At 42.2% G+C, this 19,170-nt stretch overlaps 1 protein-coding gene across 3 annotated transcripts; it reads right to left on the bottom strand.

Moving 5' to 3' along the window:
- Positions 1–4,300: 4,300 nt before the first annotated feature.
- Positions 4,301–19,086, bottom strand: LOC146555818 (DENN domain-containing protein 2A-like). 3 transcript variants are annotated; one of them, XM_085252372.1, is made up of 20 exons: positions 18,957–19,086; positions 16,312–16,383; positions 14,098–15,228; positions 13,916–14,007; positions 13,434–13,528; positions 13,126–13,338; positions 12,406–12,499; positions 12,270–12,320; positions 11,980–12,176; positions 11,753–11,862; positions 11,493–11,562; positions 11,111–11,188; positions 9,316–9,456; positions 8,650–8,798; positions 7,894–8,071; positions 7,759–7,800; positions 7,067–7,175; positions 6,402–6,671; positions 5,775–5,861; positions 4,301–4,850 (listed from the first exon to the last, which is right to left on the bottom strand). In XM_085252372.1, exons 2-20 carry the CDS (start codon positions 16,368–16,370, stop codon positions 4,819–4,821), a joined length of 3,198 nt encoding a protein of 1,065 aa, XP_085108498.1. In that variant the 5' UTR covers positions 16,371–16,383; positions 18,957–19,086; the 3' UTR covers positions 4,301–4,818. The 3 variants fall into 3 exon arrangements, with proteins under 3 accessions (XP_085108498.1, XP_085108497.1, XP_085108499.1); XM_085252371.1 differs by lacking the exon at positions 18,957–19,086 and adding an exon at positions 18,043–18,221; XM_085252373.1 differs by lacking the exon at positions 18,957–19,086 and adding an exon at positions 18,043–18,221 and having other exon boundaries at positions 12,270–12,314.
- Positions 19,087–19,170: the final 84 nt, after the last annotated feature.

The raw sequence follows: 19,170 nt of genomic DNA, 5'->3' as shown, positions 1-19,170 counted from the left end.
TATTAGTGTTGCTTAATTGTAATTTGTTCCTTTTTGTTTTCAGGTGAGATCTCTCCACTAGATGGATTTCCCTGATACTGGATACAGATACAGATGTACATTTAATTGTTAATTTATTATTAATTCATTTAGTACTATCATTATATAAGATTTCTATTTGATTTTCACTAAACTTATTATAAATATCTGCAAAAATAACTTTAAAATTTCATTCCTTGTGGAAATTTCAAACACAAAATGTTTACACTTAGACTGTGTGAAGATATTTTTTTAAAGGTTTATTATACCACATAGGTGATAAGGGGTGATTTTTCACCTTGTTTCATTTCTTGTCTCTACGCCAGTGAATTTTCTCGAGGAAAACCTAAAAAAATAAACGCTTGAATCCTCGTGCTTATTACGTTTCCACAAGACTTAATATAACCGCTCAGAGTCCTCAGACACGCACAACGTCCACACATTCAAAACCACATTAAGAGAGACATGAGCCGACATACCGACACTTAAACACCAGACCACCCTGTAACTATCCTGACAAACAATCCCCTGCAACTAGTCTATGTGTGCATGAGTGTGTTTGTCCACGTCCACTCTGCAGGCTCCAGACTGACTCCTCTCCGTGTTCGGCGGAGACACAAAGTCAGACAGCGGTGAGATAGGAAACTTTAAAAGAAATTAGGGGTATGACCCTTTAAAAGATCCTTAGAGCTGAACGACTTATAGAAGGAAAAAAACAACAAAACAGGACGAGCGGAGGATCTTAACCCTTGTCATCGGTTGCCACGACTAATGGTGGTGTAATAGTGGTGTGGATAAACTTGGACACGTATAGGAGACCACATGCAGACAGGCCTGACTGACGCACCCTCAGGCCTGGAAATCTATGTGTGTGGCCTGAGCTTCAATGCCCACCCCCCCACTACTCTTCTTTCTCCCCCTTTCGAATTCTATTTCTGAGCCTCACCGTTTCTCCTCCTTTCAAAATCTGAGATTAAAGGAAGAGGGCAAGAAAAAGAGGTCAAACACACAACCCACACTTATTTTCCTCTTCTCACACTACCCTTGTGTTACATGTTCAGCGCCCCATTCTCTCCTTTTCCCCTCCTTACACTTCTTTCGTCCTCTTTGCTAGCTTCTGGTCAAGCATAGCAGCAGGGGAATGGAAACGCTCCCCTCCTAATCCCCTTCTCTCTCCTCTACACCTACCACTTCACCTCTTCTTTTCCTCCTCTTTCCACTGTTTCCACTGTTCTCCTTCCCCACCTCCTCCTGCCTCGCTGTTATGTTCTCCATATGCTTTGATGGCTCCTCCTCAGAAGAGGGGTGGTTGGGGGAGAAATGATTCAAGCCGCTGGCATGTATGGCAGTGCTGCAGCTGGACACTGCACCTGCAGCTCTGAAAAACAAGCTGACGGGTGCAAGTTCAGGAAACTTTCAGTGCATCTGAGTGTGTGTGTAGTGTACATCTGCATGCATTTTTCAGTGTGCATGGTCAATCAGAGTTTCTCAGATATCAAATTCTTCCCTACTTTCTTACTTTTCTTCAGCCAGAATCAAGCAAGTTGAACTACTGTGAGATGTTTTGGACTAAATAGGAAGGTTTCCCCAACTTTCAGCAAGCACAAGCGCACTGTATGGGCATCCCCCCAGGCACCGTATTTGTGTAGTGATAACTTGAAAACCCTAGGCACACAAAATTTGTGAAAAATTTCATGCAGCACCTGGGGTTTAGAAACACCCTGAGCTTTTTTTTCTTTTTTAAAAAAAAATCCAAATCCGTCTGGAGTCTAACCACAATGCCCTTTTTGATTGAGGGTTGTGGGAGAGAAGGTAGAAAAAATTGAAAACAAAATGGCAGAAAACGACATAGCACTTTTCATTTTGATTAATGCAAAGTGCTGCTTTTGCTTGCCGCACCTCCACGCCTCCATAAATGACACCATAAATCATGTAAATAGCAGAGGCAGCCTCAAGAGAGTTGCGAACACTGGTTTTCAAGCCTCGAAATGAGGTCGGCGTATCTCTGAAGAGATTTTCCAGTTGAAATAGCTGCTGGTTTTAATGGGCCATGATATTTGTATGATTTTATTTCTGCTGAGAATAGTGAGCCTACCTGCAGGCTTACATTGTATTGCCAAGCTGAGCTTTGCAGCAGGTAGCTGTGCTCAAGTCAGGGTACCACTGTGTAGCATCTCTTAAAGGTGGAATGCAGTTAGGTATTAGGCACCCGTGAAAGGGACTTAGCGAGAATTATCGAAGTTTCAACAAGCTATTGTTGCCTCTAAGTGCCAGATAAGAGTCCTCTCTCGCTGACTGAAAACACATGACATTTGTGTTTTCAGCAGTGGGAGATATTCCACTGGGAGGTTTGCTGTGGAAATACACCAGTGCAGGATGTAAGGCTTCGGGGGTCAACCCCTGCTGACTGGAATTAATCGGAACCATAATTACCTCCTCGCTAACGAGCTGGTTGTCCTGAACCGCAGCCAGGTGTTAAGCAGGAAACAGTATGTGATACATTGGGTTTGGGGTTCACCCCTCTCTACACACACAAGCGCACACAGACACACACACACACACATACTCATAACTCCAAGAACCTGAGTGGGTTGAGCAAACATTCCAGCCGCTGTCCGTGCTCTTCTCTCACCACATCCATTCATCTTCCTGAGATGACTCCTGTCCCACAGCACAGCAGCCTTCCCACCTTGGGAGCCAGATAGGAAGTTGTGGTATGATTTTCACATTTGTTACTCTGTGACAGCCCGACTGAACATGTGTATTCAGGGAACACGTGTTTTTATTGCCCCCACAGCCCTGTCAGAAGCGCTTAACTATCCCTTCATCGTCTCTCATCTCCATGTTCAAATTGTGTATTTGTATTGACTTTGAACTGGATCTTATATAATGTTGTTGATTAAATGTGACTTTGTATTTTTCTAAAATATTTTCATGTCAACAGGAAAGCAGGACTGCAGGGCGCCCTCTGGTGCAGCAAACTTTGCAATAACAAAACTCATAGCTTGCTTTAAGGTGTTTCTTCCGTTTCTTTTTAATCTTTGAAATTTCAAAAAGGTAAATCACTGAAATTTTGGCTGGGTTCTAAAATGGGCAATAGAGGCCAAAAACAGTTTTGGCCTCTATTGCCCTCTAACAGAATCTCATTAACCTCCTTCCAGCTGAGCTGATGGTGCCAGTTGCTCATTTCAGGACCGACCGTCCATTTAGTAAATTATGGTCATTCTAAGGGTTAGATGGGAGCATTATATAGGATAGGCTACTAATTTGTGTTTGCCAGGTCATCAGCCAATGATTATATGGTTTCGCATTCATGTCTGCTCCTTATCTACACCCAGTTTCAAAACCCTAAGATTATGTCAAAAATGTTTATCTCAAGCCTTCACAATGGGATTTCACCAAACAACAGGTGATGTCACTGTAGTTTCTCAGAGTTAACCTATGAGGAATTGCAGTTTTTGGCACTTTTGTACTCTACACTTCAGCCCCAAAGGCTGATTGGCAAGTACTGAAGTAAATGTGAACCGTGTGGGTTTTAAAGTCTGGTGTGTCTGTTTAATATAGATTTTGCACTTTGGCCATCTGTGTTTAGAATCAGCAAGTGTGTCAGCAAGCCTGTGTGTGAACTTGCCATTTACAAGGTAACAGGTTAGGGGCTCTCAGGCGTGCCCAACAGGCAAGGACTGAACATACCATCCCTAAGACAATACGCTACTATGCTCTGCTCTGCACCTGTGTTATGTTTTCCTGCTGACAAAGATGTTTCCTCTTTGTGGGCTGAGGATCTGCTTTGTTTCCATGACTCAGAGACTAAAATAGTAAAGCTGCCACCAACCCTGAACCAAGGCTCTTTGTAGTAAAAGAAGAAAAAGAAAAGAAAGAAAGAAAAGGAAAGAACCAAATACCTTCAAACATACAAACACATCAGCCAGTAGTTAGGGAACTGGTGGCATGTGGATTACTCATGTTATAAAACTGGCACACAAATGATGAGTGAGTGCAATTCCCTCGGCTTTGATTCTCTTGTTCCCAGCGTGTAACAAACGGAAATTGTAAAATTTGCACCGTGTCATTGGATACATCTTGTATTTACCATAAAGTAAGCTCATCATTTGAAAATGTGCAAACTGGAGGAGGAAGAGAGAGAAAAGACATTTACAAAAATGGCACTGAGAATCTAAACATGTAATGCAACGGTTGTATGACATATTGCCATTTGCTTTGATGGCAACGAAAAAAATATGACAGCATCGAGACAAGAAATCACCACAGCATAGCCAGAGGATATTTATTCAAAGTGCATGTGATGTTGTCATGTTATGAATAAAAGAAAACTGAAATGCTATTTGGTGTAACTTTGTGGTCAGTCACTGTCAAAATATGTCTGAACAGCAAAAATATACTACTGCCCCCTGGTGGATTTAAAAGATTACTGCGAACGCTTCTTTCACTTTAACTTATATTCAAATCCAGACTACCACTGTTACTACTAATCAGTCTATTTATTTCCCATTAATCCAGGTTAATTCCTCAGCCATATGTAGCTCACAGCAACACACCAAACACAAAACCAGACATGCATAAACTGATGATGTCTGAAGAATCCTGTTATAAAAAGGATCAACAAGGTTTTTCATCTGTGTGACATGCAGCAGCATTTTTCCCTTGGCAGGATTAATTTGTTTGCAAAATCCCTCGTTCAGTGACATAAATCAGGATGAACAAAATTTGGTTGTGTTTTTCTTTGTTACATTAGTAGTTCTTCAAGACTTTCCTGGTTTCAGTGCTTTATTTGTTGTATTATTTCTTTGAAAGAAATTTCATTTTGTTTCCTGGAACAAAAAAAAGACACACACACAAAGTGACCAAAAGTGAGAATGAGCCCAAAACAATATTTTCCTCAAAAAAATTAAAGGAACAATTTGAAAGGTAATGTGGAATAAATGCATGCCATATCTTTGATCAAAATAAAAAGTATCAACCTACAGAGGGCTGCATTCAAAGAGATTTCAAAAATCAAATTGGAAAAAATGATGCAGCAGGTTTGTCCATTTTACTAAAATTTCATTAATCAACTCAAAATAGTAGTCAGTAGCTTATATGGTGCCTATGTGCTTGTATGCATGCCTGACAGCGTTGGGGCATGCTCTAGATGGTGTCCTGGAGGATCTCCTCCTAGGTCTGGACCATGGCACCACAGAGCTCCTAGATGTGGGAATCTGCCAATGGTATCATGGTATCATATCTGCATACTCTGACCACATTAGGCTGGACTCACTGCACCAATGTAATGTCTGACAACGGGTGTAAGGATTTCATCCCAATACCTAATGGCAGTCAGAGTGTCATTGCCTATATGTCAGTCCTACTGATAGATTAAGAGCCATTCTAGAGTAAAGCCTGTCTGCTATATTCTCCTCCATGCTCTTGAGACTGCGCAGGGAGACACAACAAACCTGGCAATGGCACGTATTGATGTGCCATCCTGGAGTAGTTGGACTATCTGTGCAACCTCTGTAGGGTCCAGGTATCACCTCATTAGTGACACTGACCCTAGCCAAATACAAAACTAGTGAAAAAAAGTCGCCCTGTTGTTAATTTCACCAAAGCAACTGAAACTGTTTAACAACCCCCTCTGCTACTTAACTGACCAAATCAATATCCCAAAGGTTTCACTGACTTGATGTTACACACTCCTTAAGAAGAGTTCCTTTAATTTTTTTTGAGCAGTGTATATAAAGCAGTTGTTTCCTTACCCAAGCCTTTGAGAAACCTGTTAACCCTCCTATGTTCATTATCATGGATAGAATCCAGATACTCCTGCACTCTCACTTCAAACAGTCCTGGTGAGATTAAAAGAAGCAAAACAAAAACAATCATGAAGAGCTAGAAGAACCCATCACCCATACCCATTAAATTTATCCATCCTGTCTGTAAAAGTCACCAGTCACTTATGGCCAATCTAGAGTCACCAGTTATTCTAATTATGATGTCTTTGGACTGGAAGATGATGTAGTACTTGGAGAGAACTGGAGAAAGTGCAAACTCCACACAGAAAGGCCCCAGATGAGGAGTTCTAGACCTCAGGCAGTCGTTGGCTGCAAAAGGATTCTGACCCAAGTATAAAAAATCTTTTGATTTAAAATGATATTACTTTGACCAATTACTTTTGAGCCTTTGAAAATGGGGGATAAAACAACTCAAAGTGCTTTCAAGGCTTTACTATGAGGTATTACAGAGAAAACCCCAACAATCAGATGAGCCCCTATGAGCATACACTTGGCAACAGTGGGAAGGAAAAACTCCCTTTCAACAGGAAGAAACCTCTGGGAAAAAACACACTTTGAGACAAAATTCCTGTTCTTTCTGCTGTGCCTCTGTACCTCTGAGAGCCTGCCTATGAAGCTCCCTCTCCTGGATGAACCAGCCAAACATCTGCGTCTCCATGAAGATCTCCAAGAAGCGGCGCACGGTTTTGGATGGGATGGCTTTGCGAAAACCCTCTCGCTGAAAGAAGGACGAGGCAGGGGAGGAGGATGAAGAGGAGTAGCCGTCCTCCCTTTCGCCGGTGATGAAGAGAGGATAGTGGCCTACCAGCTCCACAAAGAATCGAACAAAGGCCTCGGACACAATGGTGCTAAGATGGCCTGAGTCTGGAGACGGGATGTTAGACGTGGTAATATAAAACATAACAAAGTCGACTTGCTGATCAACCATTTACATAATGTTCAAAAAGATGTTTACAGAAATTTTTATCTTCTAGTTAGTCTTTCTATCCCTTTACCCCAGTATGAATTATTTCATGACATTCCAAATTATTAGGGGATCAAGTCTTTGAACTACAGTGACTACTGACTTTTTCTCTGGCACCAACTAAAACCTGGTGGTAAACATGGTAAATATACAGCAGATCCACATTAAAGCACATAAGCGTTGTCACCACAACCATGTTTGTGTTCTAGGTTTAACCATAAAGAAGCCTCAAAGCCACCAAAGAAGCCTCTATGACACTGTAGAGTCATAGAAAAAAGTCCTCAGTTTGACTCACCGCTGCTTGTATCTCCTCCTCGCTCATTAGCAAGCTCTCTTCGCCTCTCCAGAACGTTCTCCAGAGCCGTCTGAAGCTTAGGTGGCAGGATGGAGTCTTCATCGTCCAACTAAATGTGAGATAACAGGAAAGAAAATGTATTCATAAACCATAGATAGGTAGATGTAACCTTAGAAACGTTATGAAAGATAAATATAGCCTCTAGATCTCAAAAAAGTGAAGTCAATACAAAAAGTGCTGTAAACTTTCTCTTGCTGCAAAAGCACTTACGTTATGGTATAACTACCTTTGATTTCTTTGCTCTATGACTAGCTAAGAACAGTTATGGAAACTTTCTGCCACTGAAAAAACAAACATTTTTTTGTCGCCCAGAAGTCAAAGTTTCAGGTTATTATCTTAAAATCTCAACTTACTAACTCAGACTTCTGTGAATATAACTAGAAGTTTTAACTTCTGGGTGACAGAAAGCACCTTTTTTTTCCAGTGCTGGAAGCAGGCTTCTATAAGAAGTCACATACGCACTGACCATTTGAAAAACAATACACATTTAAGGCTTTTTTTTAATTTTTCTTTGGCTACAACGCTTTTTTTTTTTTTGAGAAAGTCTGGGTGAGGCTGAAACAATTTCATCTACACAGATACAGAGTGTGACAAACCATAAACACACACACACGCCTTTAAAAATATCTGACCTGTCTGAGAAATCGACTATTCCCAAGATCCACAACCAGAACCTGTACACAGAAAAAAGGTTATTTCTCTGCACAGCAGCTCATAAGTAATGTATTCCTATATGATTGCAGTGACACTTGTATTACTCCTCTGACCTCCTCCAGGGGCAGCTCAGTGAGTTGGGGCAGGGAGCTGGACAGCAGGCCCACGATGAAAGGGGTTGGTGTGCAGACGATGTCGAGCATAGCTGAGGGCAGCACTGGGATGTAAGTGTGCTGCCATACAAAGGGGTAGAGCAATGCCACGACTGCATGACAGCATTGGGAAAGAGTACTAAAGGAGGGAGCAGAGAACACAACAGTGGAACATTATTAAATTGAGCTTTTAATGAATTTTAATTTAAAAAACAAAACAAAACTGACTTTCCCTTTTAGTCTATATGACACAAAGGAGAGAATTATCAGTTATTCTCACCGCATGAGGGCACCACAGTCTAAATAGAGACTAGCCATTCTCTAATGTAATACCATTGCCCTGAGAGAAAACCAAGCCTACAGACTTCTTTCATTTACATCACTGCACTTTGCATTCCTGTCTTCTACTACTGTGGCTGATCTTTCTGACTCCCAGTGGCTTTCAGCAGAGCAAACAAACCAGTCCCAACACGTCAACAACTCAGCTGGCCTTAGCTCTCTGGTATGTTCCCTAAATAAAACTGGGACTGCCTTAAATTTATTTAAAATTGTGAGTCTAGACCACCCACATATCCTGTAACTTTATCGTAAAACACCCCTGCTGCTTTCAACTAATATTTGCCATTTTCATAACTGCATAAACAGTACAGCTTCATATATAGCTGGAAGATATGGATTTTGGTGTACAGACAATATGGCTTAAATGAAGGGACAAACCTGAGCTTGTCTGCTGTGAAGATGACTCGCCTCTCTAGCAGCAGAGAGCCAAAAACCCTGAGAAGCAGGCGCAGACTCAAGCAGGAGAACAGACATTCAAAATCCACATGCTCCAGGCGTGAGTCAGAGGGTCGACAGAGCTCCATCACCTAAAAGATTTGATCCTGTCAGCTTACTCAATGTAACACCAAAGTTGTGTCTGATGGACTGACAAATCCATTCCATCATTCGGTTCTAAATATGTTCATTTCAAGTCATTTTAATCTGGATCTGAACTACTTTCAGCTCTAGTTATGGTTAGCGAACTGTATAAGCTGTTCATCCACAACTGCTAGGCAAAAATGCAAAAACATTTAGCCAGCAAATATTTTGTCAAATCTTTACATGTGTAGGAAAAAATGTAGTAAAAGTTCCAAATTACTGGGTGTCAATAAAGGTTTCATTTTTTTGCAGTGTTTTTTTAGATGAAAGAAACAAAACTGGATGAATTTTGTATAGTGAGATTTAAATTTCAAAATCTGGTCAAAAAAAATGCCAATGTTCTTAGCAGATTATTTGATTTATGCTTAGGATTCCAAATAAAAAGACATTTTTAACTATTTTATCTGACTTTTTCTTACAGTTTGTTACTTTTTTGGGGGGTGGGGGGGTTCCACTGTCGCTCACCTCAGTGCCTGAACCAGGAAGAAAAGTTTTGATGGTGATGGTTTTCCTAGGAGCTGGAAACTGGGCCTCCATGATGGCTCTCATGAAAGGCTGGACCAAGGCAGGAGACAGAGCCCTGCGCCTCTCCACCTCATCCAGCACCTAGAATGCGTGCATATAAAACAAGCTTAATTTCATTTGTAATCTGTACTCCCCAAATTCCACCAACATATTAAGTTTCCTTAATCTAACCACCACTCTCTGCTCCTCATCCCTGCTTACACCCTGCTCAGGAAACAAACCCCTTGAAGCACCCAGGTCATTAAATGTGGCCAGATGATCCTCCAGCCACAGGACTGTTTTGACAGACTGGTCCATCTTTGAACAGCAGGACATGGAGACCTTTACTCAGTCTGTCCCTTTCTACAGTAAGTGCTGCGTAGAGAATGTGACAGTGACCAAAACCATCTGGGTTTTTCCTAACTAAAAAACCTTGGATGATGAGTGACGTACAGGCTCTGATCAAACTGATCAGACATGGTTCTGGATAGTAAGACTACACACCTTTGGAGCAGGAGTCACAAGTTCGATTCCCACCCGCTATCCAGTAAGGGTCCTGGCTAGACCCGCCATGCTAAAAAAAAAAACCCAAAAAACAAGCCCTGGAATGCTGCAGCTCAGACACAAGCATTTCACTACATTGTGTATGTGACAAATAAAGGTTGTTTATTGGTGTCACTCAGTATCAGATCCCCGCAAGGCTGCCCTCTCAGCCCCCTACTCTACACCAACCCATCTAACCATTGTTATTGTCAAGTATGCTGATGAGACCACTGTGGTTGGGCTCATATTTGATGGAGATGAGACAGTGTATAGGGCGTAGGTAGAGAACTTGTCCCGCTGGTGCTCAGAAAATTACCCAAAGCTGAACATCCTTAAAACAAAAGAACTCATGATGGACTTCAGGAGGCGCAGGCAGGTCCACCACCCTCTCATCTTAAGTGGAGAACATGTGGAATCTGTCTCCACCTTCATTTCCAGGCACCCACCGATCTCACCTGGACCCACAACACCAACGCCCCTTAAAGAAAGCCCCGCAGCGGCTGCACTTCCTCCGTGTCCTGAGGAAGAATAACTGGGACCAGAAGCTGCTGCTGGCCTTCTAACGCTCCTCGGTGGAGAGGGTGCTCTCCTACTGCCTGGGTGTTTGGTATGAAGGGGTCACTACTGAGAATAGGAAGGCTGCACAGAGGATAATTAACACCACCCAAAAAAAAAAAAAAATCAGTGGCTGCCCTCTGTCACCCCTGGAGGCCATCGCCAGATCCTCCTCTCCCAGCAAAACCAGAGCCATCATAGGTAATCCCTTGCACCCCGCCCACCACCTGTTTGACCTGCTGCAACCTGGTCAGTGCCTCGGGTCAATCAGGTCGCACACCTCCAGACTCACAAACAGCTTCTTTCCCTGGGCCATTCAGACTGTTAACAAGCACTATCCCCCCACACCCCACCCCTGCCCACTCACAATATTAATCTGCGCCATGGTCTGAGTAACCCTCATCACTCAGGCCACTCGCATACAGACTCTTCCACTATTTCCAAGCACTTTGTCTCCAATGTGTCCCTTTCTCTTTTTTTGTATATATCCCTTTTGACTGTATATATTTGTCCTGTTTGTTATTTATTCCCGGTGTCTTACTATCTATACATTATTCCTACACAGTTGGTGTGGAGTGCCCATAATTTTGTTGTACATGGACATGGACAATGACAATATAGGGTAATAAAGGATGCTATCTGCGGAGGAGTGATTTACCTTGGAGAACAAGTTGAAGCAGCCAAGATGGCTGACAATACAATAGACCTCTGGCAGACGTTTGCCTTTTCCACTAGGCTGTGAGAAAAAGATGAAAATATGACACATAATACTCACTAGTGTACTCCTAGACATGAGGACAGACTAGTATATAAATCAACAGTATTGCAATACACACACTCCTCCTACAGAAATGCATAAGCAGAAACACATGCGCACCCGCACATACACAGTTCCCAGTCTCACACATTTCCGCCCAGAGTCTGAGATGGGCTGTTTTCCCACAGGCGCAGGCACACTATTCTGGTATGCTTATTTACTCAGCCGTCATTGTGGTATTTAGCTACTTCCTGTTCGGTGACGGCACACGATTTCTATTTACCAGTAAACGCCGGCAGTATCCAAACCTTCGGCTCCCATCCACTCCAGTCAAAACAAATGAGAACATCTCACTGCGAGGGAAGAGCCATGACAAAAATATAATTAGTGTATTTTTACTTTTCAAAGAGAAAATACACATATACTGTAAAAGTCAACACTATTAATGAAATTGATAGTGTTTCCCGTGGTATAAAGAGTTGAATTTTCAGTGTTTATTATATTGAGATAAGTGTGTCGCCCTGTTCATTTCACACTCCTCACCTTGGGTATCTCTCCACCGGCTCCCAGTCTTTAGCATCAGGAAAGCAGAACTGAGGAATGATCCTCAGTTGATCCTCCGTCTCCCTCATGAACTTGAAGGTTCGCTCCAGCTGCAGTTAAAATGAGGTGAGAGATTTAAGATCAGTTACCACTTCTTGCATTTCTTCTTTTTTAATGTATTTGGTCTTAAATTAAACTACTACAAAAATGAGACATGATTCAAGGACCTTAGGAGGGAACTGCTGTGTGACCTCTGGTAGATAGTGCGCTCCAGCCTTTGATTTCTGCAGCGACACAACCAGGAAATATTCAAAAAGTTTGCGCTGATGGAGCTCCTGTTCGAGTGAGTGTCTTCTGGTGTGGACCTGAGCCTGGCTCGGCTGGCTCAGTATAGACTTCACCGACACGAGACGCTGGCGGTGAGCTGGAAGAAAGGATGTAAGCCAGAGCACTATTATACACCTCAGTGTGAAAAATAAAGAAACAATGACAGATAAATGAATAATTGAAACCCTACCTTTTGCTCTTTCTTCAATTTCACTCTCAGAGTCACTGTTCTCATCTGTTACTGTAAATTAAAACCCAAAAATACAAACTTACTAGACAGTAAAATAAATATTACAATCAATTTTCATTCCTTTTAACACTGTCACCTCTGCCCGAGCTTGTCTCAGCATAATGATAGATCCTTCTGAGATGCTTTTTCCTGGACCGAGTTTCAAATATGCTGTTGATCCTGAGTACAACCTGTCCAAAGGAATAAATAAAAATATGTCTCAGTGCCAGTAAATACTACTGCGTGATATCTGTGTGCAAAGAGGCTGTATCTGATGTATAGGAAAATATCCAAAAACGGAGGCAGTTAGGATTGGAGTTGAGGGTTATGGTTATGGTGTGTGGTGTGATGATGTTTCCATGTCACAAACTTATGACATGATTGGTCCCTTGCAGAAGCTGGATCAACATTTATTTTGATTATCCAGGAACAACACCAACACAGTGATACCTAATCTAATGCAACGTTCCATTTGCTTCGGAAATCAGAACTGGGAGCAAAGTCACCCCCGACTTCAGTACATTCCAGTAGGAAAGTTGAAAAAGTGAGGAAAGGATTATTTTTGCTCTTAAGCGAGGTACAACTACTAATCCATCACTAGCAAAACAGTGCAGTGCTTGTTTTCTCCAATTAAAAACACTAAATCAGTGCCCAGCTGTTGTCATTCCAGTAAAAAACTAGCACTAACCATGCAAATTAGTCTTAAATAGTATGTGCTTAATAATTTGCCAGGGTTAATAAAAGAAACCGACTGTTCAAAATGGATGTGATAAGATTCTGCAGCAAAAAAAAAAAAAAAACATGCACAAACACAGACCGTCGGTATTCTCCGGCAGGTGCGGCCATAGGAATCCCCGGGCAGCCAGGAGGCTTGTTCAGGTCCGGTGGGGGTAGATGGAGGGCTGAGCTGGGGTGGAGATGAAACACCTCTACTGCTTCCAGTGCTATGGATCTGCTGGTTGGTTCTCCGCATGTCCAGCAGCTTAAAGCTTCTGCCTGAATTCTGCCTGAAGAACCCTGGTCTGGAGGCCTATGGACAGAAAATAAATAAATAATAATAACCATAATTATTTCTAACTACTGAAACCAAGTAGTTGCTGTTTCAAGTTCAGGGTATACTTTAACCTTAGCAGTGTCAGCACCAGGAGAGGAAGGTAAAGACTGCTGGGAGCATTGGCTCTCCAACTCTATATCCTCATACGGGTTCTCATTTGACGAGTCTGCAGAAAAACCAGAAGTAACGCATTTGACGCAAGTTTTCAAGCATGTCTGATAATTGTGCACAAAGTTAACATTATTCAGTATTTTACAGTGAAGCAGGGCTGCAGTCCTGCCATGACACTTTGGACTTAATTTCTGATGCAGTAAAAGTGGTAAAGTAGTTTACCTGGCAGTTTTGAGGAGGGGTTGTTTTTTTTTTTACACGTTTAACAAAAATTGTACTCATACTTGATTGTTTTCTGCTGAATACTGTATCTGCATGTTACAATTAGCATGTAGAAGAGGAAAAAACTCAGCTCTGGAATCAACTGCATCCCATCTAACTACACTTCCACTACAATTTGCTCATAAAGGTATTCAATGGATAATGCAGGTTGGTGTCTGACCCAGGATGTCTTCATAGTGATGTTCCTGAGACAGCGAGCGAGAGAAGAGCAGACCATTTGACCCCGCAAGGTCTTCGAACTCAAAGGATCTCCTGTCATCATGAGATGAAAGCATGAGTTAATACATTACATACAGCTGGCATAACTTCACCAAGCAAATAATCTTTCTAATCCATGGATACCTGTTGAAGCTGTCCCGGACTCTCTCACCTCTGGGTCTTCCGTAGATGCCAGAGGGAGGTTTCAAGGAAGTTTTCGAAGCTACTGACGGTAGTGGCGGGAGGTTCCTCTGCCCTCTGCCTTGCCTCCTTCCCAGGGAGGCAGTAGCTGGGTGCTGGAAGGTTCGTTGGGGTTTAGGGACGGGGTTGATGGGGGGTGCACCTGGCTCGGTGTACACATTTTCATGCTGCTCCTTCTTTTCTTTGGTCCCAGATCTTGCAACTGTGCTTCTTTGAGCTAAAGCTTCAGATTCGTTTTTCCTCACCTCCAGCTGCTTGTCCTTGCTCGGTGGGCTGAAGTAGTTTCCAAGCTCTGGGGGCATTTTTCCATGGTTCCCCCCCATAGCCTCCAGCTTTTTAAAAAGACTGAATACAGCTCTCTTCTCATGACTCGTCTGTTCTGCTGCTCTCCTGTCAATGCTTTTTTTCAGGGTTCCCACCTGCTGTTTATCTGTTGATGTAGGCGAACAGGGCCTTGAATCCCCAAGTTTTTCTACATTCTCTTTCTCGTGTTCTTGTTTTTCTTTGTGAACTACAACTCTTTTACAGTCTTCCTTTACTTGGTTGCTACCAGGCTTACTGATATTGAATGCTCCTCTTTGCTGTTTTGTGGATTCAACCGGTGAACAAGGCCTGGAATCTCCATTTTTTCCTACACTTTCTTTCCTAAGATCCTGCTTTTCCTTATGGGCTACTTTTGTGCAACTTTCTGCACTTTGCTTGTCTTCTATACATTTATTGTTGCTTTTTGGCAGCCAGTCTGTCCTTTTTACACCGCTACTTTGGCCCACGTTATCCGAGGTTAGAGATGAATGAGTGGGTTCCTTGCCCTCCCATAGTGAAATCTTGTCCCTGATGCTGCAGCCATTTGATCTGGGCAGCTTGACTCCTACTAAGAGAGCATTGTCATTGCTCTGAGGGTCAAAGCTCGACCTCCTGTGGGCCATCATGGATGATTCTTCCTTCTGGTTAATGAGGTTTTCCAGTGGGGTAAAGGGGTGTTTTAGTGTTCCCTCTCTTCTGTGCTCACCTCCCTTGTTTTCTACTGAAGCGAAACAGAAACCACTTTCCCCCACCGGAGAGCCCCTCTTTAGCCTAAAAATAAAAATAGGAAATCATTTTAGAAATGCTTGAAATATAAAAGCAAATCGCACATTATCACATGACGCAATGATAACTTCCGGGTAAATCGAACAACCCAAAATGTCTCTTGCACTGGCTGCTGCACTCTGCAAGTTTTATGTCATTTTTTTCAACCACATGTGGGTGTTTACATACAGTTTATGCATGTCATATATTGTAATGATTGTGTGAATGCGCTGCGACAGACTGGCGACCTGTCCAGGGTGTACCCTGCCTAGGCTCCAGCGCCCCAGTGGACCCTGAAAAGGATAAGCAGAAGCAAATGTATGGATAGATGGCTTGTGTGAACGTATTTCACGTCGCCACGGCCAGCAGGAATAGAAACCATAGAAAAGAATGGCTTTCAGAGCACAGTTGTGGTTTTGTCCCCTAGTGTGTGGAAAAAACCCTCAGCTATGATGCAAAATTGAAGCATCTGCAATAAAGTCAAATAAATATACTTTTCCACTTGGAAGAACAAAGAAAATATAAAGCGAACTGGAGGCTTGGGTAAATCTGTCGAACATAGTCTACCATCTCCAGCTCGGGTCTCCTGGAATAACACGTTAACATTTATTTGGATTTTTTTTTAATGCATACTTTTCCACATTCCCAAATTCAATCAGAAAAATTGAAAATAAATGGAATACCAATTAAAGAATAACCTACTGCTAGCAGAGTTCCCTGAACTTCCCAGTATGGTCACAGTGACTGCCAGCTAGGGGACATTCAGTCTTTTTCTGGACAGTGGGAAAATCCATCCTGAGAGTAAATGCCAGAGGACAAGCCTATGACCGAGCATCTTCTCATCGGCCTCGCTAAATAAACACATGCTTGGATTGGAGCCCATTTCATCAAACTGTTATGTTTTAATAAATAAACGGGAGGAAATGGGAAGCCTTAAGTTGAAAGACCTTTTCTGACTTTCCCTTAATGGATGTAATGATTAAAGGGCAGCCTAACAGGGTTTCTTATTTTCTCAGGGCTCAGGGAGAAATTTGTGAAGGCCCGTGTCCTATTTTAATGCTTCACTGGTAAACCTGGTCAGATACAAACCTGTTGATAGATGAGTTGATGTAATCTTGCTTTGTTTTCATTCTCTCAGCGGCCTCCATGATCACTGCACACCTGGGAGAGAGAGAAAGAGAGACATAGAAGCAACTTCTGTCAGCATCTTCTCTGATTTTGCTTGTTCGTTGAATTGCACATTAGCGGTTGTTGTGGTTTTGCTCCCACTGACAATAGCTATCCGGCTTTACACTGTTATATAGTCTTCACATTGCATTTTTAGTAGATTAAACATTAAGCTGGTAAACTTCAGCATTCGGGCCACAGGACAGCTGGGCAAAATCAAAGAAACCATGACAGCCAGAGACTCAAGTGCAACTCCCCGAAGTAGTTCATCACACTAACTAACACTTCATTCAGCAGTCATTTAGGGCCTGCCTTTTCTTTCCTCTCCTTTAGTGTATTGTAGTATACTCGTTTTTCCACCACTTCCAAACATTTGACCCCTGCAGTGACAAAGCTGCTGTGCAAATTCTCGTACTTTCACATCTTCGAGGTCAATGTTCTTGTAGTTCAGCGTCCTCTAAAACAGGGCTTGGTGATTTCCCATATGTGAGGCCCCTGCCATCATTTGTTTATTGATATACACTCCAAATGATATGACAGATGTGCATAAGGACTACATACCACCCTTAAGGCTGTAGGGTAGCTGACTGGCTATAAAAAAAGCCATTTAGAGCTACACCATTTGCTAGAAGATACATCCTGGCAACAAGATACACAATACTAGTTAGAATTAGAAAAAGCACCACTTCAATCTTACTTTATTAGCAAACATACAATCAGTGGCCCCTTTAGGTACATGTTGCTTGTACCAGGCTGGATCCCTTTTTACCGTCATGGCCTTAATTCTTCACCGACAAGGTGCTGGAAACGTCCCTCAGAGATTTTGGCCAGGTACGCTGTGGTGTATAAATGATGCTCAGTTTAAAGTGTGGCTAGAAATATCCCCCAAATCACTACACCACCAGAACGAGCCTGAACTGTTGATCCAATGCAGTATGGATCCATGCTCTTATGTCTTCTGATACTACCAGCTCACTGTCACAGTAGAGGATTTTTCAGTTATCTTTTGTCCACTTTTGGTGAGCCTGTGTGTGAACTGTAACCTCAGTTTCCTGTTTTTAGCTAACAGGAGTGGCACCCGGTATGGTCTTCTGCTGCTGTATTCTGTATTCTGCATACCTTGACTGTAACACATGGTTATTTGTGGTAGTGTTGTCTTATTAAATTGAAGCAGTCGAGCCATTCTCCTCTGACCTCTGGCATCAACAAATGGATTTTTGCCCAGAGAACTGCTGCTCACTGCATACTTTATCTTTGGTGTGTGGGAAAATATGAGCAGAACAGCAGTTTTGGAAGTACTTGACCTGACTTGATCTGGTATCAACAACCCTTTTACATTCAAAATTACTTAAATCACCTATCTTCCTCCTTCTGATGCTCAGTTTAAACTTCAGTAGGCTGTTTTGACCATGCCTAAATGGCCCAAATTGCTCTTATGTGACTGGCTGATGAGATATTTGTGTTAACAAGCAGTTCAGCAGGTGTGTCAAACAAAGCGTAGGAGTGTATATTTAGATACAGTGAAATTATATTCTGCAGTAATCTGTTTCTTCTGGCAAAGACAAACTCATGGGCACAGTGCATATTCTGCTGAAATCAGATCATTTCTAACATTATCTCCTTTCAAATTAAAACATTAAATCAGTTTCTTACCTCCTTTCGCTGCACAGTTTTCATGTGTTCATCAGTGGAATGGGAGCACAGTGCATCCCATGCTGCTATAACAGTATCCATTGGTATAACTTCCAAAACAGCTGTAGTGTGCAGTTTATATGCCCAGGTTCAAATAGATTTTCTAAGCCTTGAAACAATTCATCGACTGCTTATCTTAGTGAGCCTTGAAGACACAGTGCTGAACGTGCCCCCCTCTCCCTGCTTCGCCTCTAATCACCCTCTCTCTCCCCTCACCCTGGATATGACTTCCTCCCCCTCTCTCTCTCTCTCTCTCTCTCTCTCCCTTTCTTTACTGTTGATTCACTTAGAGCTGGCTTCAGAAACGAGCTGTGTACGAATGAATGGATGGATAGATGTCTCTTGATGCTAACTAAAACTATTTCATCCCATACTTTACATCCACAAGCTGTGTGGAAATTTGTGGAATGTGGGACAGACATCATCATATTACGGCTTTTCCCTCCAAATCTGAAATTCACTGGAATTGTTTTTCATTCCAGCTGCTCATGCAGCTGCACAACCCCCCTCCAATGATTTCCAATGACGTTACGTTCACTGTCATACAGAAATTGATAGGAGAACATGTAAAAAGGGAAAATTCTACATTTGTTTGTACTTTTGACTGTCATTATGCAAATGTTTGATATAAATATTTATGGGAGTGTTTATTTACATTTGCTACATATAAGCGTGGATTTAAATCCTTCAACTTTTAAACTTCAAGTTTACTCACATCTTTTATCACCACACCCAACCGCGTACCACGTTGCTCTTGCACGTGAATGGACGTGAAGCTTTGGATGTTTGAGAAGCTAGAAGGCTTTGTAAAAGTATTACATACATATGTATCAACTATACGATTAGATAAATCTACATAATTGCCAAATGCTTACCAGAAATGTAGTGCTGTCCAAGTTCAAGTGCTGCAACCCTGCTGTAAACGGACTTTTTTGGCGCTGCAGTTTTTAAACTGTAAATACATTTGCTTGTAGCCAATGAAAGTTGGGTTCTCGCGAACAAGTGGCACGGCAGCAGGTGAAATGTGAGCAGCTGGCTCACTTTTTTTTTCAACAGTCAATCCCAGCTGTTATTTTTGGGGCGGTGGGG

This window comes from Mchenga conophoros, linkage group LG17 (genome assembly GCF_057382185.1).
Source record: "Mchenga conophoros isolate Kocher_MC1m ecotype Shallow Benthic linkage group LG17, M_conophoros_male_GT1.1, whole genome shotgun sequence".
Taxonomy (NCBI): domain Eukaryota; kingdom Metazoa; phylum Chordata; class Actinopteri; order Cichliformes; family Cichlidae; genus Mchenga; species Mchenga conophoros.
The sequence above is the reverse complement of the archived record's forward strand: the minus strand, read 5'-3'. Positions and strand labels throughout refer to the sequence as shown.

Bases quoted from the DNA above. Each gene is read 5' to 3' on its own strand.
- LOC146555818 (XM_085252372.1), bottom strand. From the start codon at position 16,370: ATGGAGGCCGCTGAGAGAATGAAAACAAAGCAAGATTACATCAACTCA. The intron at 12,321-12,405 runs GTGACAGTGTTA...TTTAATTTACAG, and splicing joins TGAGACAAGCTCGGGCAGAG to TAACAGATGAGAACAGTGAC. The intron at 8,799-9,315 runs GTGAGCGACAGT...CAAATCTTTTAG, and splicing joins TTCCTGGTTCAGGCACTGAG to GTGATGGAGCTCTGTCGACC.